The following is a 27,581-nucleotide window of genomic DNA, read 5'->3' as shown; positions in this document are numbered from 1 at the left end:
TCTCTACACCAACAACAAGACAGAAGAAAGAGAAATTAAGGAGTCCATCCCATTTACAATTGCACCCAAAACTATAAGATACCTAGGAATAAACCTAACCAAAGAGACTAAGAATCTATACTCAGAAAACTATAAAGTACTCATGAAAGAAATTGAGGAAGACACAAAGAAATGGAAAAATGTTCCATGCTCCTGGATTGGAAGAATAAATATTGTGAAAATGTCTATGCTACCTAAAGCAATCTACACATTTAATGCAATTCCTATCAAAGTACCATCCATTTTTTTCAAAGAAATGGAACAAATAATCCTAAAATTTATATGGAACCAGAAAAGACCTCGAATAGCCAAAGGAATATTGAAAAAGAAAGCCAAAGTTGGTGGCATCACAATTCCGGACTTCAAGCTCTATTACAAAGCTGTCATCATCAAGACAGCATGGTACTGGCACAAAAACAGACACATAGATCAATGGAACAGAATAGAGAGCCCAGAAATGGACCCTCAACTCTATGGTCAACTCATCTTCGACAAAGCAGGAAAGAATGTCCAATGGAACAAAGACAGCCTCTTCAATAAATGGTGTTGGGAAAATTGGACAGCCACATGCAGAAAAATGAAATTGCATCATTTCCTTACACCACACACGAAAATAGACTCAAAATGGATGAAGGATCTCAATGTGAGAAAGGAATCCATCAAAATCCTTGAGGAGAACACAGGCAGCAACCTCTTCGACGTCAGCCGCAGCAACATCTTCCTAGGAACATCACCAAAGGCAAGGGAAGCAAGGGCAAAAATGAACTTTTGGGATTTTATCAAGATCAAAAGCTTTTGCACAGCAAAGGAAACAGTTAAAAAAACCAAAAGACAACTGACAGAATGGGAGAAGATATTTGCAAATGACATATCAGATAAAGGGCTAGTGTCCAAAATCTATAAAGAACTTAGCAAACTCAACACCCAAAGAACAAATAATCCAATCAAGAAATGGGCAGAGGACATGAACAGACATTTCTGCAAAGAAGACATCCAGATGGCCAACAGACACATGAAAAAGTGCTCCATATCACTCGGCATCAGGGAAATACAAATCAAAACCACCATGAGATATCACCTCACACCAGTCAGAATGGCTAAAATTAACAAGTCAGGAAATGACAGATGCTGGCGAGGATGCGGAGAAAGGGGAACCCTCCTACACTGTTGGTGGGAATGCAAGCTGGTGCAACCCCTCTGGAAAACAGCATGGAGGTTCCTCAAAATGTTGAAAATAGAACTACCCTATGACCCTGCAATTGCACTGCTGGGTATTTACCCTAAAGATACAAACATAGTGATCCGAAGGGGCACGTGCACCCGAATGTTTATAGCAGCAATGTCTACAATAGCCAAACTATGGAAAGAACCTAGATGTCCATCTACAGACGAATGGATAAAGAAGATGTGGTATATATACACAGTGGAATACTATGCAGCCATCAAAAGAAATGAAATCTTGCCATTTGCGACGACGTGGATGGAACTAGAGGGTATCATGCTTAGCGAAATAAGTCAATCGGAGAAAGACAACTATCATATGATCTCCCTGATATGAGGAAGAGGAGATGCAACATGGGGGGTCGAGGGGGTAGGAGAAGAGTAAATGAAACAAGATGGGATTGGGAGGGAGACAAACCATAAGTGACTCTTAATCTCACAAAACAAACTGAGGGTTGATGGGGGGAGGGGGTTGGGAGAGGGGGTGGGGTTATGGATATCGGGGAGGGTATGTGCTATGGTGAGTGTTGTGAAGTGTGTAAACCTGGCGATTCGCAGACCTGTACCCCTGGGGATAAAAATATATGTTTATAAAGCTGTAAAAAAAAAAAAAAGAAAGAAAGGATGAATCCCCAAGTTTTGTAGCAACATGGACGGGACTGGAAGAGATTATGCTGAGTGAAATAAGTCAAGCAGAGAGAGTCAATTATCATATGGTTTCACTTATTTGTGGAGCATAACAAATAGCATGGAGGACAAGGGGAGATGGAGAGGAGAAGGGAGTTGAGGGAAATTGGAAGGGGAGGTGAACCATGAGAGACTATGGACTCTGAAAAACAATCTGAGAATTTTGAAGGGGTGGGGGGTGGGAGGTTGGGGGCACCAGGTGGTGGGTATTGTAGAGGGCACGGATTGCATGGAGCACTGGGTGTGGTGCAAAAATAATGAATACTGTTATGCTGAAAAAAAAAAAATAAAAAAAAAAAAAAGAATCTCCAGGAAACTTTTTTGCATGCCTCTGTTTCTTGAGATTCTACTATAATATCTGACCATTACACATGTACTTCTTTTTTTTTTTTCCTTTTTTTTTTTTTAAAGATTTTATTTATTTATTTGACAGAGAGAGATCACAAGTAGACGGAGAGGCAGGCAGAGAGAGAGAGAGAGAGGGAAGCAGGCTCCCTGCTGACCAGAGAGCCCGATGCGGGACTCGATCCCAGGACCCTGAGATCATGACCTGAGCCGAAGGCAGCGGCTTAACCCACTGAGCCACCCAGGCGCCCCAGCACATGTACTTCTGATTAAGAATTGTATTATTTGGGACATCCAAATAGATCAGTCGGTTAAACGTCTGCCTTCAACTTGGGTCATGATCCCAGGATTCTGGGATCGAGCCCCACATTGGGCTCCCTGCTCAGTGGGAAGCCTGCTTCTCCTTCTGCTTTTGCTGTCTGTCTCTTTCCCTTTCTCCGTCAAATAAATCAATAAAATTGTTTTAAAAATTGTATTATTTGGGGGACGCCTGGGTGGCTCAGTTGGTTGGACGACTGCCTTCAGCTCAGGTCATGATCCTGGAGTCCCGGGATCGAGTCCCGCATCGGGCTCCCAGCTCCACGGGGAGTCTGCTTCTCTCTCTGACCTTCTCCTAGCTCATGCTCTCTCTCACTGTCTCTCTCTCAAATAAATAAATAAAATCTTTAAAAAAAAATTGTATTATTTGGTCTCGAGAACTATTAATTTCCAAGTATTTCAAATGGGATCCTATCCAATTGTTTCCATAATTACAAATTTCTTTTTCTTTTAGAGACTTTGATTGGATCTTCTGATTTTTTAATGACTAGACTTGATAAAATTATGATACAAAATAAATTTTTATTTCCTACCCCAAGCTTTCCTTTATCATCTTCCCACCCATGATATTTTGCTTAAATTTACAAATGAGGTTTTACAAATGATTCAGACTTTTCTGATATAAATCCCACTCATGTATTCCTTGAGATAGATGTTGTTACATAATTCCTTCAGTGGTTATGTACATAATACATTATAAGTTGGGTAAAATATAAATCCTTTAAATTAGCTAAGTTAATATGTAGTGTGTTTTCTGTGAATATTAAAAGATCTTTTAAGGTATTTTGATGAGATAATTAAGGTTATCTAAAAAACTTTCTTCATCAAAGGTCTTTTTGGGGCACCTGGGTGGTTCAGCCAGTTAAGAATCTGTGTTTGGCTCACGTCATGATCCCAGGGTCCTGGGATCTAGCACCAAGTTAGGCTCCCTGCTCAGTGGGGAGCCTGCTTCTCCCTCTCCTCCTCCCTTGTGCTCTCTTTTGCTATCTCTGTCTCTCTCTCTCTCTCAAATAAATAAATAAATAAATAAATAAAATCTTTTTTTAAAAATAAGCTCCTTTTTAAAAAGTGATTCAGGGGGGCGCCTGGGTGGCTCAGTGGGTTAAGCCGCTGCCTTCGGCTCAGGTCATGATCTCAGGGTCCTGGGATCGAGTCCCGCATCGGGCTCTCTGCTCAGCAAGAAGCCTGCTTCCCTCTCTCTCTCTCTCTCTCTCTCTGCCTTCCTCTCCGTCTACTTGTGATCTCTCTCTGTCAAATAAATAAAATCTTAAAAAAAAAAAGTGATTCAGGAAAGACATATAGATTCTTCAATTTTGTAGTAACTTCAGAATTTCTTACAAAGCATCTTTAAGATAGTAAGATCTAAGATTAAATTCCACTAGCAATTATAGACCCCCCGCAACAGCTCCTTCAAGGTTTTTAATCACATTGAATGCTAAAATCATGCATCTAGGTAGGGCCCTCTTCTAGTACTCCTGCTTAAAGTAAAATCAAAATCTATGATTCAAGATCTAGCTCTACTCTTTACTAATTATGTGTCCTTGAAAAAGTTGTTTAATTTCCCTAAAACTCAGCTTAGTAAAATAAGAAAGACATAGTACTTACTATAAATGTTTATTGAGATAAAGCATGTAAAAATTTCAGTATATAAGTTCTCAGTGATTATTAGCCAGAAAAAAGAAGGGGTAGCATAGGGATAGAAGTCTCATGAAATTATCCAAAAAACCTGAGGAGAAGGGAGTAAAAAAAAGGGGGAGAAATCCAACCTTCTGCATTCTTTCTCTTTTTTTATATTACAAGCAAAAAAAAGCTTATTCTACCTAACTGACAGAATAAGGTAGAGTGGAAGAAAATCTAGTACTGGTTCTATTTATACAGCATCTCTGAATTAATGGTCTCAAAAGATCTTAAAATCATTTAAGTTGTGGCATCTATAATTGGTTGATGCCAACTTCAGCTTTTCAGCACTGAACAGGAAAAAATATACATAAAATTCCCCAATCAATCAACACTTTAACCTGTGACTTTTTTTTTTAATCTAAATCTATTGGAGAATTCTCCAATAAATCCAGTGAACCAAAGACAATGGAGTGGTAACTTTAACAAAGATATAAAATTGAGGCAGAGAATAGTTCAATAATTTACTAGAAATACGGAGTTGATTTTAAGCAAACACGGGTAAAAATTACACTTTCTCTCTTTCCAATTCAATGTTACATCTATTATAACAGAGTTGTCACCCTAGGATTTTCAATATCCTTTACAATTAAAATTTCATCATAACCTCCCATGATTAGTTGTCTACAGTACCCTTAAGCAAGACTAGTATTCCTTTGATCCAATTATTATAAGCTCATTTAAAATCTCAACTGTATATGAAACATTCATTGGTTCATAAATCAATATATACATAGTATATATTGGACAACTCTGTCTCTTAGAATATGTGGATTTAGTGCTCCTTAAGCTACCAAGAGTTGAGGAATAAAGAGGATTTTCAAATTACAAGAAGTCATTCTTTCCACAGGTCAATATTGATGTGTTAAGAAAGTAGCAATCACCTTGATAAAGTCAGGCTGTGATTTCCTGGCTACAAGGATGAATATTGCATCTCTGGTTGAAAACGCAGGTTATAATTCTGAGAACCTGGCAATTGTAGGTTGCAGACAAACACAAAATTATCATTAATTATTCCCTAATCTTACTTCCCCCAGGGCCAATATATTTTGAAAGAAAATATGAAGGGATTCAGTGGTATTAAACAGGAAGTGCTAACTTGGAAATACAGTAAGTAGGAAATCACATTTATTTCCATATAACTTTTTCAAAAACTCTTGTATGTTGGTCTAATGAAGCTAGATTTAAATTCAAATTCATCAAGGATTCATAATCTAGTATGTGCTAATCTCATTAAAGAAATATTTTAATACGCATCAAGATTATTGAGTCAACATTAAGTATATGGCATAAACCCTGTAGGCAAGCAGACATTTCATAATTCTCCAATAAACCCTCACTCATCACTAATCTTAAAGGCAGAAAAGTTTGAAAGTCTAGAAGGAGACATTTCTTTTCTTCCTTGATTTAGATAAGTTTAGTGGCTCTCAATTTTTAGCATCCATGACAATTTCTCAAGGTGGTACCAATACAGGTAGGAACATTGTACTTGAAAAATTTATGTGATTTTCAAGCTTACTATTATTTATTTATTTATTTATTTATTTATTTATTTATTTATTTTTTAAGATTTTATTTATTTATTTGACAGAGAGAGATCACAAGCAGGCAGAGAGGCAGGTAGAGAGAGAGGAGGAAGCAGGCTCCCTGCTGAGCAGAGAGCCCGATGCGGGGCTCGATCCCAGGACCCTGAGATCATGACCTGAGCCGAAGGCAGCGGCTTAACCCACTGAGCCACCCAGGCGCCCCGACAAGCTTACTATTATTTAGATATACTATTCACCATACAGTTATTTTGGAACATACCCTTGAGAAATATGTGCATTTCAGTTCCATTTAACTTTACCTTATGTCTGTTTTAATTTTTAAATCTCAGAAATTTTAGAGAAAAAATTGCCTTAAGTTAGGGTATAAGAATCTTTTTTAAAAAATATTTTATTTATTTATTTGTTTATTTGACAGAGAGAGATCACAAGTAGGCAGAGAGGCAGGCAGAGGGAGGGAAGCAGGCTCCCTGCTGAGCAGAGAGCCAGAAACAAGGCTTGATCCCAGGACCCAGAGACCATGACCTGATCGGAAGGCAGAGGCTTAACCCACTGAGCCACCCAGGTGCCACTAGGGTATAAGAATCTTAATGGCAAAGATAAGTCCGAACAAAACAATCTCACTATATTTTTATTAAAATAAAACATGTCCCAGCTGTCTCTCCAATGCAGATCTTCCATCCAAGAACTGACTTGGGGTGTCCAACAGGCTCAGTCCACAAAGGACGTGACTCTTGATCCTGGGGTTGTGAGTTTGAGCCCCACATTGAGAGTAGAGATTATTTAAAGAAAAGAACTTACTTGATATCTGATAGAATAATGAACTGGAATGAACTGTTAAAGTAGAATAGGAATGCTTTTAGTCTATGAGCACACACAGGTGATATTCTTGATTTTCTTACATAGAACAAACATCATTCTAAACAATAGTTTATTCTCCCGATGTTTGGAATATGTGCATTAAATACTTGTTTAGACACACACATACGAAATCATGTCCACCCTTAGATGCTGGGGAACTTTTCATTCATTCGACATTTATTGAACATTAACTTTGTGGCAAGGACTGAACTAAATACTTAACTTCTATAACACTTTCTTGGTACTTCTTATGTACAGTTTTAATTTATATGTCAAATTGGGGTAATACATGTAGATATTTTCCCTGTTCAACATGCTTAAGACACAGAGTTTACTCATTCATGCTACAAATATTGAATGAAAAACCATTACCTGTCAGACAATCTGCTGGCTATTGGAGGAACGATGGCAAAAGAAACAGACATTATATTGATCATGGAATAGTGCAGTAAGGGAGGTAGATGATAAACAAGTGAACAAATAAGTAGGCAAAATGTAAAAATGTCATAAACAACCAAGAAATTATGATAAAGGATCCCTGAAGGAAATATATTTAGAAATAGCTATCAGCAAAGGCCTTCAGGAGGAGGTGACATTTAAAAATTGTGACCTGAAGGATAAGAAGAGGCTAGCCAAGCAAAGACTAGTGAGGAGAGCATTCCCTGCTGGGAGAACAGCAAGTGTGAAGGTACTAAAGTAGAAAAAGTCAGCCAGACTTGAAGATTAGAAAGACAGATAGTGTGGCTAAAGCATAGGGAGCAATGGGAGAGGGGCCTAAGATGGATGGGAAACAACCAGGGGAGGGATCTTACAGTCTTGTACATTACCATAAAGAGTTTGGATTTTATTCCATTTATTCCAAGGTAAAAAGCCATTGTAGGGTTTAAGCAGTACATGAGATGATTCATTGTATATATATATTTTTAAAATACTACCATAATTGCTATATGGAGAATGAGATAAGGGTGCAGGAAAACTAGTCACAAGGCTATTGCATCCATTCAGGGGAGGTAAGATGGTGATGTGGACCAAGGTAGCAGTTGTTGGTTGAAGATGGACACCTGTCAACTAAGTTTCAGAGGTGGAATTTATAGGACTGATTAATTAAAGAGCAATGACAAGATACCCTTTAGAGAGGAAGCTGTCAAGAATGACCCCCCAACTTCCGCCATGAAGAACTGGGTGGACAATGGAACCAGTTTCTAAGGACTATGGGTAGAGATGGTCTGAGCAGGTCTGGAAACCAAGGATTCCATTTTAGACACGTGTGAACTGCCTGAAAAAAGCCAAGCAGAGATGTTAGGCAATCAGATAGAGTTTGGAACTCAGCAGAAGGGTCTGGGCTGAAGATTTAAAATTACAGGAGCGCCTGGGTGGTTCAGTCAAGCTTAGCTAAGTGTCCGCCTTCGGCTCAGGTCATGATCCTAGGGTTCTTGGATTGAGCCCAAATTTGGGGCTCTCTGCTCAGTGGGGAGCCTGCTTCTCCCTCTCCTCTGCCCCTGCTTGTGCTTTCTCTTTCTCTCTCTCTGCTGAATAAATAAATAAAATCTTTTTAAAAAATAAAATTACAATTGAGTAAATATCTTCTGAATGAATGTGGACACTGTGGTAAGGGGGCAGAGTTATCCCTTATCCTTTGATAGCTGCTTCCTGTACTGGCCTTACTCTCCTTTTCTGCCATAGCAATACTCCTTATTTCTTATATACAGATCCCTTTCTGAAGTACTTACAAAATTGTACAGAAGACCTACCCAAAGCAAAGTGTACTTGGTGTTCTAGATATTCTTAGAAGCAACTAATAAAGGAAAAAAAAAATCTGGGGACCACTAGCCACCAAAATACAGCTTTTACTGCTGTAAAAAAGAGCCTCTATTATATACATGTGCTTTTTGAACAAGAAAATAAACATATCCATATATTTAAGGTTTTTAAAGGACATAAATTTTAGTTATACTATGTGATTTATTTTTATTTTTTATTGGTCTTCTATTTACTTGATTTAGGTTCAATAAGAGGTTCTTATACAAAATTCAATTCACCCAGAATTGTAAAAAAAAAAAAAAAAAGTGAAAGTCCTTTCAAATCCCATTCTCCTATAGACTACACCTTTAACAGACAATTGTACATCCCTACAGACTTTTATTTATACATATATAAATATGTACATATATATTTTGTCAAAATGTAACCATATGCTATACACTATCATGAAACTTTGGTTTTTTAGTTTTGCTTAACATATATGATGGACAGGGATGCCTGAGTGGCTCAGTCAGTTAAGTGTCTGCCTTTGGCTCAGGTCATGATCCCAGGGTCCAGAGAGATCAGAGATTGAGCCCCATTCAGGTTCTCTGCTCAGCGGGGAGCCTGCTTCTCCCTCTGCCCCTCCCCCTGCTCCTGCTTTCTCTCCCTCTCTCTCAAATAAATAAAATCTTTAAAAGAAAACAAAAACCAACCAAACAAAAGATATATGATGGACATCCTTCCATGTCAGTGCCTAAAATTCTGTTTCATTCCTATTAACAGCTAAGAATGGATATTCAGTTATGTATGGATATTTCATAATTTATTTTTACCCCATGATTGAATATTTAGGTACATTTCTGAAAGTATGTGCATGCATATGCCTGTGTGTTTATTCTGAAAGGTACTTAGTTAAAAGTATGCACATTTAATTTTTAATTAGGCCAAAATGCTGCCCTACATTTTTTGTGCCAATTTATACTCTCAATCAATAGTAAACAAGCCAATTCATTGACTTCAGATTTGTCTCCAAAATTCTGAGTTCATGATGTAGTAAAGAAACACAGAATCACATTCACAGCAGTATTTTGTTTTCGTTAATAAAAAGATCTCACATTATTATGTATTTCATATGATTTGCTTGAATCCTAAATGTTCACTGAAAAAGTCTGCTTACTTCTTTGAATTTATTTTACTTAAATGGACTGGTTTTATCATAGTGTTTTATATCATCTTATCCCTATATCCCAAAGGGTTAAAGTTTATTCCTTTAAGAACATATATTTCTTGATATCTCACTCTCCAAACGCTTTAGCCAAAAATAAAGAAATTATGATATTTAATTATTGGACAAATATGATATTTAACAAAAACTTAAAAACATAAGATTTGAAGCTGAATCCAGTATATCTAAGTAAGGTCACAACAGACCTTTCAGAGAAAACAAATGTAGCCTCTGGACAAATTTATAAAGCAACTCTCTGAGAGCTCCTGAAAATAAGCAAAAGCAGGGAGATTTGAGGGGAAGTGGGATGGAGTCAAAATTTGGAAAAAGGGATTAGCATGGAGTTTCCATTGCTTTGGAATGAAGACAGTCATGATTGTGGCAAAGCATGAGGAAACTAAAGCACAGATAGCCCTCAGTGTCTCTTCCATGAGGAACAAGAGGAAGGAGCCAGTGGCAACAAGCAAGCAGGGAGGGGAGTAGGGGAGGAGACTTGAGCTAGAGAGAACCAAAAAAGGGATCTTTAAAGTCTGTACCTGAATTCTTCCCATGTCTCTAGACATCCCCAAACCATACATATAGAAAACAATGCTAAAGCTAAAAGAACTAAACTAAACTTTGAACTACTGCCCATCACAAACAAGAGAGAATTTATATTTTTAATCCAATCAAGTTCTTCCTCTACTAAAAAATATTAACATCCTTCAAAGGAATATAATAGAATGCAGTCTCCACAAAATATATGTAATATCCAGGCCACGATTCAAAATTTCTTAGCATATAAGGAACCAGGAAAATGTGATGTATTCTCAAGGGTAAAGACTATTTAGAAGTTCATCATCAAACCTGAGATAATGCAGACAATGACTTAAAAGTAGCTACTATATTTAATAAAATAAAGGAAAATGTGCTAGTATGAGTGGAAAGAAAGTAAATCTTTTTTTTTAAAGATTTTATTTATTTATTTGACAGAGAGAAATTCCAAGTAAGCAGAGAGGCAGGCAGAGAGAGAGGAGGAAGCAGGCTCCCTGCTGAGCAGAAAGCCCGATGTGGGGCTCGAACCCAGGACCTGGGATCATGACCTGAGCCGAAGGCAGCGGCTTAACCCACTGAGCCACCCAGGCGCCCCGAAAGAAAGTAAATCTTAACAGAGGAATCGAAAATATAAAAAAGAGCTAAATGGAAATTTAGTACTAAAAAGGAGAATATCTGAAATAAAAATTCACTGGGTGAGCTTAGTAGAAGAATGGAAATAACAAAGGCAAATGCAGTGAACCTGAAAACAGAGCAATACAAATGATCAAATATGAATTGAGAGAGAAAAAGAAATGAAATAAAATAAACAAAGTCTCAGACACCTATTGGACAAGAAAGGAATACAAGGAATGAATATTATTAAAGAGCAAACTTTAACCCTACTATGATGAAACCAGTATCAAGATGTATCATATGTAAATAATTGGAATCCAGAGAGGAGTGAGAGAAGAGAACCAAACAATATTCGAATAAATTAAAACTAAAAATTTTCCAAATTTGGTGAAAAACATAAATTTATAGATTCAATAAATTCTGTCAATTCCAAACAGGATGAATATGAAGAAAAGCACAAATGAACATATCACAGTCAAACTTCTGAAACAAAGATAAGTAAAACAAACAAACAAACAAAAAAAAAAACCCACCTTGAAATTGGTGCCCTCACCCCCCAAATGGAGAAACAAAAACAACAATATTACAAAAAGGGAACAATGACTCAAATACCTATAGACTTCTCATCAGAAATCATAGAGGCTGGAAGACAGTGGAATAAAATCTCTGAAATGCTATAAGAACAGACTCTATCAACCCAGAATTCTATGTCATCCAAAATACTTGAGAAATAAATACATTTTCACATAGAGGAAAAGGAAGAGAAATTGCTGCAGCACACATGCATTACAAAAAAATTCTAAATGAAGTTCTTTTGGGTCAAAATGAAAAGATACTATAAGGAAAATCAACTCTAAAGGAACAAATGGCCTTTTGACTGCTTAATCAGAAATTATAATCTTGTCTTGTGGGGCTAATATTGTTTGACATTTAATACAGAAATTATAACATAAGCAATAGCATAAGAAGAACTAAATGGTCTTCCACAGTTGCAAAGTTTCTATATTTTTTTAAAGATATTATTTATTTATTTGAAAGAGAGAGAGATCACAAGTAGGCAAGAGGCAGGCAGAGAGAGAGGGGGAAGCAGGCTCCCTGCTGAGTGGAGAGCCCAATGCAGGGCTCAATCCCAGGTCCCCGAGACCATGACCCGAGCTGAAGGCAGAGGCTCAACCTACTGAGCCACCCAGGTGCCCCACAAAGTTTCTATATTTTATGAAAATGGTATACTAGTAACTGTGAGTAGACTGAGAAAAGTTAAGAGGTATGCTATAGGGACGCCTGGGTGGCTCAGTGGGTTAAGCCGCTGCCTTCGGCTCAGGTCATGATCCCAGGGTACTGGGATTGAGTCCCGTGTCGGGCTCCTTGCTCAGCAGGGAGCCTGCCTCTCTCTCCGCCTCTGCCTGCCTCTCTGCCTGCTTGTGTGCTTTCTCTCTCTCTCTTTCTGACAAATAAATAAATAAAAAATCTTAAAAAAAAAAAGAGGTATGCTATAATCCTTAGAACCAACACTAAAAAATGAAAGTACATATATAGGTTAAAATAGATATATCTAAAAATGGGAAGATATTATAAAGAATATTCTAGTAATTCAGAAGACAACAGTTAAGGGGAAACAGAAGAACAAAATAAGAGGGGACAAATCAAAGACAAATAATATATTAGAGAACACAAATTCAAACACATCAAAATTTACTCTAATGTTATTGGGCTAACCCTTTCAATTAAAAGACAGAGATCAGTGAAATGGATAAAGGAACAAGATCCAAAATACTCTTTCTACAAGGGCACACTTTATGTATGTGTATATATGTATGTATGTATTTGTTTATTTAAATTTTTAAAAATGTTTCAAGTTTTTATTTAAATTCTAGTTAGTTAACATTAGTGTAATATTAGTTTCAGTAGTAGAATTTAATGATTCACCACTTTCATATAACACCAGGTGTTCATCACAAGTGCCCTCCTTAATACCCATCTCCCATTTAGTCCCCCCACCCACTGCCCCTCCAGCACCCTCAGTTTGTTCTCTACAGTTAAAAGTCTGTTTTATGGCTTGCCTCTCTCTTTTTCCTTATGTTCATCTGTTTTGTTTATTAAATTTCACATATGAAATAAATCACATGTCATTTGTCTTTTTCTGACTGACTTATTTCACTTAGCATAATATACCTTAGCTCCATTCACATTGTTGCAAATGGCAAGATTTTATTCTTTTTTATGATTGAGTAATATTCCATTGTGTATATGCACCACTTCTTTTTTTTTTAAAGATATTTATTTATTTATTTGACAGAGAGAGAGAGAGAGAGAGATGGTAAGAGAGAGAGCACAAGTGGGGGAGCAGCAGAAGGAGAGGGAGAAACAGGCTTTCCACTGAGCAGGCAGCCTACCACATCTTCTTTATCCATTCATCAGCTGATGGACATTTGGGCTCTTTCCATACTTTGGCTATTGTTGATAATGCTGCTATAAACATTGAGGGGCATGTGCTCCTTCCAATCACTATTTTTGTATCCTTTGGGTAAATATCTAGTAGTGTAATTGCTGGGTCATAGGGTAGTTCTATTTTTAACTTTTTGAGAAACATTCATATTATTTTCCAGAGTGGCTGCACCACTTTGCATCCTACCAACAGTATTAAGAGAGTCCCTCCCCCCACATCCTTGCCAACACCTATTGTTTCCTGTGTTGTTAATTTTAGCCATTCTGATAGGCGTAAGGTTGTATCTCATCGTAGATTTGATTTATACTTCCCTGTTGTTGAGGGATGTTGAGCATCCCTTCATGGGTCTGTTAGCTAGTCAAAGTTTTTTTTCTTTTTTAAGTAATCTCTATACCCAATGTGGGACTAGAATTTACAACCCCAATATCAAGAGTCACATGCTCTACTAAGTGAGTCAGCCAGGAGCCCTACAAGGGCACATTTTAAATTTTAAAAAACAGAAAGTAAGTAGACTTACTTTAAGTAAATAAATATGTATTCCATGCAAATACTAAACATGAGACTGGAATGGCCACTTTAGTGTCATAAAAAATATACTTCAGAGGAAAAAAAAGAGTATTAGCAGCAATAAACAAATATTTAATGATGATAAAGAAATCAATAAATCAGGAAGTTTTTAGCTATCATAAATGTATATATATCCCTAATAACAGAGCCTCAAAATGCATGAAGCGAAAATGAACATAACTAAAGGAAGGAAAATAATAAAACTTGTATTAATATAAAAAATAATAAAAATATAATATAAAAATAATAAAAATATAAAAGTTTTATTAATATAAAAAATAATAAAGGTTTTAATGCTGCTCTCTGAGCAGCTGATAGAATTAGAGAAAACCACTAAAGACAATCTGACTCCCAGTTATATTTATAAATCACTACACCTGAAGACTGGAGAATACACATTCTTTTCAAGTGCACTTGGTAAATTCACCAAGATAGACTGCATGCTGGGCCATAAAATAAGTCTCAATAATTTTTTAAAAATTTTTTTAAACTTTTTTAAATTAATTTTTTGTTAACATATAATGTATAATTTGCCCCAGGGGTACAGGTCTGTGAATTGTCAGACTTCACACTTCACAGCACTCACCATAGCACATACCCTCCCCAATGTCCATAACCCAACCACCCTCTCCCTACCCCCTTCCCCGCCGCAACCCTCAGTTTGTTTTGTGAGATTAAGAGTCTCTTATGGTTTGTCTAAGTCTCAATAAATTTTAAAAGCCTGAAATCATGCAGTGTAACTTCTCTGACCAAAAGAGAATTAAATAGAAATTAAAAGCACTAAGATATCTGGGAAAACCAAAATATTTATAAATGAATTCTGGAACACCGAAAAGAAATTTTAAAAAATAAATTAAATAAAAAAAGACAGTGGGAGGGATGCCTGGGTGGCTCAGTTGTTAAGCGTCTGCCTTCGGCTCAGGTCATGATTTGAGGGTCCTGGAGCCGCACACTGTTCTCCCTGCTCAGCGGGAAGCCTGCTTCTCCCTCTCTCACTCCCCCTGTCTGTGTTCCCTTTCTCCTTGTGTCTCTGTCCAATAATTAAAATCTAAAAAAAAGAGAAAGATGATGGGGGAAAAAAGAAAGTTATTCCACTCCTTTAACTGCATAGAGTTATGAATCTAAATTTAGGTTACTTAATACCTTGGGGGATTCTTGGGATTTACAGTTTCTGTGCAACATTTGTGTATTATTTTAGATGTAAAACAAACTCTATTGATGTTATAACCCACAAATGAAATCTTGAAACACAAAAATTGATTTGAGTTTCTCCTCTTCTTGGATTTCTAAAAGCCCCTAAGTAAGCTTTTGAATAGGAGACTATGCAGCCATCCTATAGACAAAAAAGAGAAAAAAGCTCAACATAAGTTCAATCAAACCACTCTAGGGTCCAGCCTTCAGCAGAACATTGCATGAGAACAATAGATAAGTAGATAAAATAGATTATATAGATAAAATTAATTTGTAAATGATTTATAGAATGAAAATGGACATTGTACTTCAGAGGAGAGGCAAAAGTAAATGAGGCAGATGGCAGCTGAAATAGGCCTAAAATACAGATAAGTTTTCACAGCTTATCCCGCTGCTCATTTAAATAGGTTGAATACGGAATATCGTAACTGCAAATATGAACGTGAACTACTTTCAACTCCTTACTACCCAGAGAGTAAATCTTTTTTTTTAAAAGATTTTATTTATTCATTTGATAGAGACACAGTGAGAAAGGGAACACAAGCAGAGGGAGTGGGAGAGGGAGAAGCAGGCTCCCCACTGAGCAGGGAGCCGGATTCGGGTTCGATCCCAGGACTCTGGGATTATGACCTGAGCCGGAGGCATACGCTTAATGACTGAACCACCCAGGCGCCCCCAAAGAGTAAATCTTTTTGTTCGGTGGCAAAAATCAGTATGAACAAACTGTGAGCCCAAGGGTCACAGATGATGAAGCATACTACTTAAGAACCAAAGTCCTTTGCTCTCCAAGGAGCATCATTATAACTCAGACCAATCTGATTTTTAGTTCAACAAAAGTTGAGAAGCATCAGAGGTCACCAGGTGTGATTCACCACACACCAGAATGCAGACAGCACAGCTATAATCTTCCCAATACTCTAATCTTTGGTGGTGGAGAACGGGTGCTTGGGAGATGCGTTTCATCTCAAACACCTTAATAATGAACTACCTTGCTCAGGCTGTTGTTAACCTTAGGAAGTTATCCTGTAAAAACTTTGATGGAGATGGAGAATATGTCCTTCTTTTTCAGAGACGAAGCCAAATATAAAATCTTTTTTTTTCCTATTACATGACATTTTCCAAATCAAAAGAACAGGAATGAAAAACAAGCTCTCTTATTAACTTCCTCAGTGTCTATGTTATTTCTGGGTACTGAGTTGGGGACTAGAGACAACTTGCGATTAATTATTGGACCTAATGGACTATTTTTAATATTTTGCAAAACAGTCCCAACTATGGCTAGAAATAGGAACCAAAGAGAATTATGTCTCAGAGAATAATTCATGACCTGCAACAATTACAGAAGCAGATCCAGCAGAGAAGTTAAGACAATATTCTTAATCACAATCATCAACAGAAAGAATTAGCCAATATTAGAAGCTGAGAGCATGAACAGATGTTTCTGGAGTGATGGGAACTATACAGTGGAATAGATGATTAAAAGAAACAGAGACAGTTCTAAACTCTCGTTTTACAACTAGGAAGAAATAGGCAAAGATCACTACAGAGCTTCAAAAGGCTTGTAAACTACAAAAGGAATTTTAGGGGGAAAACCCAGCATTTTTCCCTTTGAGTGTAAACACTCAAGTTGCTCAGGTGTCCTAAAGCAAGATAACCTAATAATTATTATTAAAATGTGTAGGATGCAATTTACAATTATTTTATCTTCCTGACCATCTTATCATATGTAATGTCTCTATTTATAACTATTAAGTTTCCTGCCTTAAGGTGTACTATAAGTCATGTTTGTATAGCAAATACTGTATATAGTTTCCTTTTGATAAGTGTTTGCATGAAATTATCTCTATCCTTTTACTTTCAACTTCTTTATCCTTTTAATAAAGGTATGTCTCCAGTAAGTGACATATGGTTGTTTAATTTCTAACCAGTCTATCTTTATTAATTGGAATGTTTAGTCTGTTAATATTTAATGTAACTACTGATGCACTTCAATTGAAAACTATCATCTTACTACTTATTTTTTTTATTCTATCTGTTCTAATTTGTCTTTTCCCCCCTTTCCTGCCTTTATATAGATTAATTTAGTATATTTTTATCCTATTGTCTCCCCATTAATAACTTATTGGTCTCATACTCTTTTTTTAATATTTTATTTATTTGTCAGAGAGAGAGTGTGCACACAAGCTGGCAGAGTGGCAGGCAGAGGCAGAGAGAAAGGCAGGCTCCCTGATGAGCAAGGAGCTGGATGCGGAACTCAATCCCAGGACCCTGGGATCATGACCTGAGTCGAAGGCAGTGGCTTAACTGACTGAGCCACCCAGGCGTCCAGTCTCATACTCTTTTTTAAAAATATTTTTTATTTATTCATTTGAGAGAGAAAGAGAGTGTGAGTTGCATGCACTCACACACAAGCATGAGCAGGGGGGAGGGGCAGAGGGAGAGGGCCAAGCAGGCTCCCCGCTGAGCAGAGAGCCCGACCTGGGGCTCCATTATGACCTGAGCCTAAGGCAGATACTTAACTGACTGAGCCACCCAGACACCCCCACATATTCTTTTAATATTTTAAATGGATTACCTTTCACACTCTCTCAGCCCCTGCTTACTTGCTCTCTCTCTCTCTCTCTCCCTCTCTAAATAAATAAACATAGGTCTTTTATTTTCTGGCCATCAAAAGAGGATCAATAAAAAGATTATTTGAAGTCAATAAATTTTTGGCATAACTTATTCTAAAAAAAAGAAAGCAAAAATACAAATATGAAGAATGTAAAAAGAAACACCATTGGGATGCCTCGGTTAAGCATCTGCCTTGAGCTAGGACATGATCCCAGGTTCCTAGGATCAAGTCCTGTATCAGGCTCCTTGCTCAGCAGGGAGCCTGCTTCTCCCTCTGCCTGTTGCTCCCCCTTCTTGTGCTCTCTCTCTCTCTGACAAATAAAATCTTAAAAAAAAAAGAAAAAGTAAAAGAAACACCATTATGGTTCCTACTACACTAAAATAATGAGAAATATAATAACGTTAAGCCTATATATTACATTATAAAATTTAGATTAAATGCACAAATTTGTTGAAAAAAACAACTTGCCAAACTGACAGAACTAGAAATATAAAATTTATATAGCTCTATACCTATTGCAGATATTGAATTTATAATTGAAAACATTTTTTTTTATAATTGAAAACATTTTTATGAAAATAATTTTAATCCAAGAAAGCTTACTTCTGAATTCTCCACATATTTCTGGGAGAAGAAAACACTGATTTACACAAACTTTCCAAAGAATTGAAAAGGAAGTAAAACTTCTTAACTTATTATATGAGGCCAGGATAGCTTTGATAACAAACTCTTACAGAAACCTTACAAGAGTGGAAAATTACAAGCTATTTATATCATAGACACAGATCTTCTATCATAGACACACAGATTTTTTTAAAATTCCAAACAAAATGTTGGGAAACTAAATCCAGTCATATAAAGAAGGGTAATACATTAAAGCCAACCAAGGTTTATTCCAATAAAGCAATATTTGTTTATTAATAAATCAACCAATGTGATTCATGATTTGAATAAAAGAATAAAATCATACGATCACTTCAATAAGCAGAGAAATATATGATAAATTTAATATCCTTTCATAATTTTTTAAAGATCTCTTAGTAAATTAGAAAAGGAAGGAAGCTTCCTTAACCTGACAAAGGACCTCTGGGGAAAAAGTCTATCTCATATTAAATACAAGAAACTTTCACTCTGAGATCAGAAATAAAACAAGGCTATCATCATCACTTCAACAATGCCACAAAACCATATACCGAGACTATATGATTAGAAATTTTAAAAATAAATAAAGCTAAGAATATTGGAAATGGCATAACAGTATGTTTAGAAAATATAAAATAATATAAAATGTAAGATTTCAAAATTTAGCAAGGACATGATACAAACTTAATACAAAAGTTAGGTTTATATCTATATACCTGCAACAAAACAATTATAAAATGAAATTTTTAAATGCCATTTACAATAGCCTCAAAATACCAAATATCTAATGAACTTGTACAAAATATCCCTCCACACACATTAATCACACATAAACACTGAGAGGGAAAAATAAGTAGAAGGACATATGTTAGCAGACCAGCTATTTATGGATATACTATCATTATGTTAATAAATCCCATATTTTTTTACACAACAAATAAAAATCCAAGTAAAATTTTGTCAAAAAGTCAATATGCCTCATATTTTCTGCCCATTCAGTGTAATTCCAATTGAAAGAAGAGCAGAGTTTTTTTGTAGGAATTGACAAGTTGATTCTATAATTTCTATAGAAATGCAAAGGACCAAAAAGAGCTAAATTAATGTGGAGGCAGAAGAACAAAGCGGGAGAACTTACACAATGGTATATCGATACATATTAATATAGGATGGTAATGGGACAAGAATAGAGGACTAGGCCAATGAAACAGAATCAAAGTCTAGAAATTGGCAGAAATATACAGTCAATTGTTTTATGACAAAGATAGCACTGCAGAACAGTAAGAAAGGGTGGTCTTTTTTTATTAAATGGTGATGTATATGCAGACAATCCAACTGGATTTACACATGGAAACAATCTCAGCTCTAACAACACACAATACTCAAAAATACAATTTCAGATGGATTAAGATTCTTAATGTGCATGTTAAAACAAGAAAGCTGCTGGAACTATGGCAACCACTAAGCAGATACGGCTATTTAAACATAAGCTTGAATTAAATTTAGTAACATTAAATATTCAGTCCCGCAGTTTCACTAGCCACATTTCAAGTGCTCAGCAGCCATATGTCCTATATATGCAGATATAGAAAATTTCCAACATATAGAAAGTTCCATTAGACAGCAATGTTCTAGGAGATAACATAGAAGCATATTGTCATGACCTTGAAGTAGGCTACATTTCATTAAAAGGAAGGAAAGAGTACTAAGTAAAAAGAAAATACAAAAAAATCGGATCTCATTAAAATTAGGAGTTTCTGTTAATCAAAAGACATCTTTAAGAGACAAAGAGTAAATGGGGCGCTTGGGTGGCTCAGTTGGTTAAAAGACAAAGAGTATCTCTATACACTACTATGGAATGATCACAGGTTTATATTCTAAAGTGAAAAACCAAAGCGGAGAAGAATATGTTTTGTAGTTTATAATTTATCCGAAAAAGCAGAAGACAGACACACATATATATTTGCTTATATATATATGTATATATATACATATATATATATATACACACACATATATATATACATACAATAAGAAATAGTAAAAGGATAAAAATTTGATTACTTATAAGAAGAAAGAAGGACTAAAGTAGAGGAACAAGCATAGCAAATATGAGACTTTTCTAAACATACTTTCTTTTATAAATTTAGTTTGGAACTATTGTAATATTTTACAAACTATAAAAGAAAATTAAATTTTTAAAAAGCAAGTCCTATTTTTTTAAAGATTTTATTTCTTTATTTGACAGAGAGAGATCACAAGTAGGCAGAGAGGCAGGCAGAGAGAGAGGGGGACGCAGGCTCCCTGCTGAGCAGAGAGCCCAATGTGGGGTTCTATCCCAGGACACTGGGATCATGACCTGAGCCGAAGGCAGAGGCTTAACCCACTGAGCCACCCAGGCACCCCAGCAAACCCTATTTTTAAAAGTTTTTATTTAAATTCCAGTTAGCTAAAATACAGTGTAGTATTAGTTTCAGGCCTCAATTTAACAGCAACTTAAAATAAATGATCCTAACTCTGTATGTACTTGGCAGCTTAACTACACAGAGATGAACTATTCCAAGATACTTTAATACACAATAATTTGTTCATGCCTAGTGGGATACACCCTACAAATGAAAATAATGACAAAAATACTAAATTGATACTATAATCATATTGTTGGTGTAGTGCTGGTATTGTTTTCTAAGTCTGTTGTTTGAGTAGTGTAAGGTAACAAATGAGTAATTAGGTTGGTATAAATGAAAACTGGGATTTTTGTTGTGGGAGAAAGTAGACATATATAATACTGAATGAAATTAACCAGACACAAAAACATAATGATACTATATGATTTCATTTTTATGGTGTTGGAACTCATGATAATGGTTAAATCAGAAGAGAATAATGATAGATGGATGGGGTGGGGTGGGTTGCTGGTAATTCTCTACTTCCTTACCTCTGTGGTGGTTACATGATTGGGTTGGCTTTGGATTATTCATGAAGCTGTACACTTATGTTACATGAACTTTTATGAATGTTGTGCTTCAATTAAAAATTTTTTTTAAAGATTTTATTTATTTATTTGACAGAGAGAGATCACAAGCAGGCAGAGAGGCAGGCAGAGAGAGAGGAGGAAGCAGGCTCCCCGCTGAGCAGAGAGCCCGACACGGGGCTCGATCCCAGGACCCTGAGATCATGACCCGAGCCGAAGGCAGCGGCTTAACCCACTGAGCCACCCAGGCGCCCCCAATTAAAGATTTTTAAAGTGAGATTTGTGTGAAGCAGTTAAAACCAAGTTTAGTGGAAATTTAGAGCTTTTTATTTATTTATTTTTAAATATTCTATTTATTCAATAGAGAGAGAAAAAGTAAGAAACCATGAGCAGGAAAGACCTTGAATCACGAAGGAAATGTTGAAAAAGAAAAACAAAGGTGGGGCATCACATTGCCTTATTTCAAGCTTTAATACAAAGCTTTAATTACAAAGACAGCATGGTACTGGCACAAAAACAGACACATAGAACAGTGGAACAGAGTAGAGAGTCCAGATATGGACCACAACTCTATGGGCAGGAAAAAATATCCAGTGGAATAAAGACAGTCTATTCAATAAATGGTGCTGGGAAAACTGGACAGCTATGTATAGAAGAATGAAACACGACCATTTTCTTACACCATACACAAGGATAAACTTGAAATGGATAAAAGACCTCAATGTTGGGCAGGAATCTATCGAAATCCTAGAGGAGAACATAGGCAGTAACTTCTTCAACATCAGCCACAGCAAATTCTTTCAAGCCATGTCTCCAAAGGAAAAGGAAACAAAAGCAAAAATGACCTTTTGGGACTTCATCAAGATCAAAAGCTTCTGCACAGCAAAGGAAACAGTCAACAAAACAGAGGCAACCCACGGAACGGGAGAAGATACTCACAAATGACACTACAGACAAAGGGCTGATATCCAAGATCTGTAAAGAACTCCTCAAACTCAACACACACAAAACAGATATCATGTCAAAAAATGGGCAGAAGACATGAACAGACACGTCTCCAAAGAAGACATCCAAATGGCTAACATACACATGAAAAAATGTTCATCATCATTAGTCATCAGGGAGATTCAAATCAAAACCACATTGAGATACTATCTTACACCAGTTAGAATGGCCAAAATTAACAAGACAGGAAACAATAAGAGTTGGAGAGGATGTGGAGAAAGGGGAACCTTCTTACACGATTGGTGGGAATGCAAGTTGGTGCAGCCACTTTGGAAAACAATGTGGTGATTCCTCAAGAAGTTAAAAATAGAGCTACCCTATGACCCTACAATTGCACTACTGGGTATTTACCCCAAAGATACAGATGTAGTGAAAAGAAGGGCCATCTGTACCCCAATGTTCATAGCAGCAATGGCCACAATCACTAAACTGTGGAAAGGGCCAAGATGCCCTTCAATAGATAAACAGATAAAGAAGATATGATATATATATATATATATATATATATGTATATATATATATATATAGTGGAATATTACGCAGCCATCAGAAAGGATGAATACTGAACTTATTTATCAACATGGACGGGACTGGAAGAGATTATGCTGGGTGAAATAAGTCAAGCACAGAAAGTCAATTATCATATGGTTTCACTTACTAGTGGAGCATAAGGAATAACATGGAGGACATTAGGAGAAGGAAAGTGAAGTGGGGTAAATTGGTGGGGGAGATGAAGCATAAGAGACTGTGGACTATGAGAAACAAACTGAGGGTTTTGGAGGGGAGGGGGCTTGGGGGCGTGGATGAGCCTGGTGGTGGGTATTAAGGAGGGCACAGATTGAGTGGAGCACTGGGTATGGTGCATAAACAAAGAATCTTGGAACACTGAAAAAAAAAACTTTAATTTGAAAAAAACTTTAATCTCAATAAATGAATACAAAGAAAATATGAGGAAGGAAATAAGGTTAAGAGCAGAAATTAATAAAATAGAAAGCAAATATACAAGAAACGGAATCCCAAAAGTCAAAAGTTAGTTTTTGGAAGGGCCAATGTAATTAATAAACTACTTCCCAGCCAAGTCAGGAAAAATAAGAGGTGACAATAACTAACATCAGGTTTGAAAAGGGGAATAGCACTACAGATCCTACAGATGTTAAAAAGATCACAAGACACTATTAACAACATCATAACAAAAAAAAGCTTAGATGAATTTAACATAATTTTGGGAAACACAATTTATAAATCAATAAAAATATAAATATAAATAATTCTATTACTGATAAAGAAATATAATTTCATGACTTAAAACTTCCCCACAAAGAAAACTAAAGCACAGAGAACATCACTAGTGATTCCACTAAATAATTAAGAAAGAAATATCACCAATCTAAATAAACATGTTCAAAGAATAGAGAGAAAAAAAAACTTGAATTTGTTTAATAACCTTGACCCCAAACCCTTGTAAGAAAGGAAAATGACAAACTTATCTTAACCCTTATCTTGAGGGTTAAGTATAAAGGCAAAACCCCACTATGATGATGTCTTAACTGGCTGTTTTTATTTTGTATGAACATCATTTTTAGACTAAATAAAACAGCTGTAATTTTTGCTTAGAGATTCTAAAGAATAAGCATAATGTGCATGAATTCAGAGAACATTTTTGAGGGTATGTCATTATTACAGCTCTTCTATGAAAACAATATGTATGTAGATGGCAAACAGATGGTTCTAGAACAGCCAAGAATTTAGGATGAAACAGAAAAGTTTTTCCTTTTTCTCTGCAGCACAGGAGAGAGTGTATGTGATTGCATATTCATTCCTAGATTCAAAGACAAGTTCCAGATGAATATATAATGACCTTCTGTGTTTTTAGCTTGAGGAGGAAATTGTTATCCTAATTCTTTTCTTTTTCATAAATGCAGTATAAAAGAGACATACAATTTATTTGTATCCTGAACCATTCTCATCTTGTCAATTAAAACTGGGAACAAAGTGAGTAACCACTTTTATGATTTAGTTTTTGTTTTTAAAAAAAAATCTTTACCCACAAACTCCTTACTTCCCATAATACTTCAGTCAGAACCCTAGGCTATGATCCACATTCACTTGACATTCTTCCAAATGTTAATTCTTTCTGATATTCATATTATATCCATTATATCCAATGTAAAAGCCTCTTCGCAATTTAATCCATCTTCACCCCAACCCAGCAAAATGTATTTAGTCTCTGGGATATTATTGTTTTCCTCTAACTATAAATATTGAAGGCAACAAACACCAAGATATCGTTATCAGTCATGTTGTTAAAATTTTATCATTCATATATTTTCTAGGCATTGTTTTTTCCTTCTGTTTACTCAAGTTAGTAAGATCTTTTTCCTTCCCTCTTACCAGTTTGAGGTTTCTCTATTATACAATGAATTCTATTGTACTGTCTAGTTTTTTTTAATCCAAATGTATTCCTTTTTTTAAAGGCTTTATTTATTTATTTGACAGAGAGATCACAAGTAGGCAGAGAGGCAGGCAGAGGGAGGGGGGAAGCAGGCTCTCCACTGAGCAAAGAGCCCGATGTGGGGCTCGATCCCAGGACCCTGAGATCATGACTTGAACTGAAGGCAGGGGCTTAACTCACTGAGCCACCCAGGTGCCCCCCAAATGTATTTCATATGCTCTGCAAGTTTTCTTAATCACACTACTCTAAGGGTTTTCAAAGTGCAGTTATCAGTTTCAAAGTCAAAACAGATGTGAGAAAATATCTAATTAACCTATGGGAAAGCCTACTAATGGCATATATTTAACAAATAAAAACACCTGGAAATGTCAAAAACATCCTACCACTGTTAACTAATAACACTGCAAAGGAAAAACATTCTATACCCTACCTATCCTGGCAAAGGGAAAACTGCTTCAACTCCAGAAGAACAATACACTAACATAACATTGATGTGTCCAAACTATAATCTTCACATGGAATACTTAAGTCAGTTGTTCGCTGTTGTGCATTTTTGCCACATTAATATATTTATTCTAAAAAATTTGTAATTAATTTTAATGTAATTAATTTTAATGTAATTAATTTTAAATGGTAAGCAGAAATTTACATCTCAGAGGTAACATGTTAGATACCAATCTAAACAAAATTAAATTGCCCATCAAAAATCTTAGAAAAAATTAACATGAGACACATGTTGTCTACTGTTGCATAGGACATCAATTTTGTTTCTATCTGTAAAATATTATCAATAGGAAAAGTACAGATGAAAATGCTTTCCTGAATTTCCTAAACTGATAGATTTTACTTTTATAAAATATGCTTGTTTTTATAAGTAAGCTCCACACTGGGCTTGAACTCACAACCCTGAGGTCAAGAACTGAGCTGAGATCAACAGCTAAAACACTTATCCAACTGAGCCATCCAAGTGCCCCAGTATTGTAAAATATGTTGATATACACTGTAAACTAACAGAAGGGATTAGTGTCTAGACAGTATAATGTTAAGTGAAATAACATTCACAACAGTCAGAGAAAGACAGATACTATATGGTTTCCTTCACATGTATAATTTAAGAAACAAAACAAATGAGCAAAGTGGGGGAGGGCGTGGTAGGGAAAGGAGAGAGAAACAAACCAAGATATAGACTCTCAACTATAAAGAACACACTGAAGGTTACCAGCGAAGAGGTGGGGGTGGGGTGGGGGTGAAACAGGTGGTAGGGATTAAGGTGTGCACTTGTCCTGATGAAAACCAGGTGATGTACTGAATTGCTGAATCACTATATTGTCCACCCGAAACTAAATAATACTGTATGTTAACTACACTGGAATTAAAAATTTTGAACTAAAAAAAAGAAGGACTTACTATTTGAACAAAATAGAAACACATATACATCAACATGATTCTGTATGACTCAGGCACACAGTTAAAATTGTTAGGAAATTGCACTCTTTCCAAAGGATTTTTGTTTTATAAAATTCAAGCAATAAATATTTCCTTTCTAGAATTATGTAGTCATTATTAAGGCACTCAGTGAACACTATGACAAGCATTCTTTTCTAAAGAATCATGATTGGATCAATACGCAGTTGGAGAGGAAGAAGAAAGTAACAAAGTGCCTGGGTGAATTACAAATATTCCAGCTCTCTAGAAGTTATTTTATTCATGCTCTTATACATCACACTTTATATGTAAGGAAATATCCAGTCCACAAAGTTATTGGCAGACAGTGGACTACCTAAAAAGTAAAATATCAACATTGATAGAAAAAGACTGCTCAAGTGGATGACTGGAATGGCGCAGTATTCCTGCATGTATCAACAGTTTGTCTTTGTTACTGTCACTCATTTAAGTTTAAATATTTGGTGGCTGGAAATATTTTTCTGTGTTATTAGCTATATTTATCCTTTTATTTATATATTTTTTAAAAAATATTATTTTTTTATTTGAGAGAAAGAGAGATCACAAGTAGAGAGAGCGGCAGGCAGAGAGAGAGAGAGGGAGAAGCAGGCTCCCTGCTGAGCAGAGAAGCCAATGCCCACATCGATCCCAGGACCCTGAGATCATGACCTGAGCCGAGGGCAGAGGCTTAACCCACTGAGTCACCCAGGTGCCCCTTATTTATTTATTTTTTTAAGTAAGCTCCATGCCCAACATGGAGACCAAGGTAGGGCTTGAACCCACAGCCCTGAGATCAAGACCTGAGCTGAGGTCAAGAGTTGGTCACTTAACCAACTGAGCCACCCAGGTATCCCTGCATTTTTCCTTTTAAAGAATTTTCCAACTTCCAGACCCATTTCCTTTTAAGTCTACTCAAAATGTGTTTTTCAAACAATATCCAACTCCCAAACTTCAGACATTACTGGTATTCTCATCTCTCTTGGTTAAAGAAAGCAATGAAATAAAAGAAATAAGTTATGAATTTTCTTGATAGGAAGAGAGTTTATACACTAAGTGTTTTGATACCTGAAATATTAACATTATAGCACACCAATATTCTCCCTTAAAATTAACTGCATTTTAATTTGCATCCACTGTGACTTTTGCAGTGCAAAGACGTGCATTCCTACTAATCACTTTGTCATCAGTAGGAACTGCAATCATATTTAGTGCCAAAACACAGCACTGAGGTTTTTCAAGCTAGCTCTAGGACCAGAAAATCCCATTATTTTGTTCTATTATATATGAGGAAGAAAATAACCATTAAAATAATATATTTGAAAGTGATCTTTAAAATGTTAAATATATATACATGTAAATTGGAAAAGTGAGTTAAATCTTTGCCCTTATGTTGAACTGTTCTATGTTACCACCCAATTCATACATTAGCAAATGTATTTAT

General features: G+C 36.0%; 1 protein-coding gene across 2 annotated transcripts in view; it reads right to left on the bottom strand.

Moving 5' to 3' along the window:
* Nucleotides 1-27,581, bottom strand: part of LOC125099906 (protocadherin alpha-C2) — a 111,902-nt gene that overhangs the window by 55,773 nt on the left and 28,548 nt on the right. The window contains exon 2 of one of the 2 annotated variants that reach the window (XM_047729529.1): nucleotides 19,810-19,971. The exons of the other annotated variant lie outside the window; for it this stretch is intronic. Coding sequence (XP_047585485.1) covers nucleotides 19,942-19,971 — 30 coding nt within the window. The 3' untranslated portion in view covers nucleotides 19,810-19,941. Of the gene's footprint in view, nucleotides 1-19,809; nucleotides 19,972-27,581 lie in introns of those variants that run through there. 2 annotated transcript variants of the gene reach the window in all.

The sequence above is a fragment of the Lutra lutra genome, chromosome 5 (assembly GCF_902655055.1).
Source record: "Lutra lutra chromosome 5, mLutLut1.2, whole genome shotgun sequence".
Taxonomy (NCBI): domain Eukaryota; kingdom Metazoa; phylum Chordata; class Mammalia; order Carnivora; family Mustelidae; genus Lutra; species Lutra lutra.
Note: the sequence above shows the minus strand (reverse complement) of the source record. Positions and strands in the feature narration are given on the sequence as shown.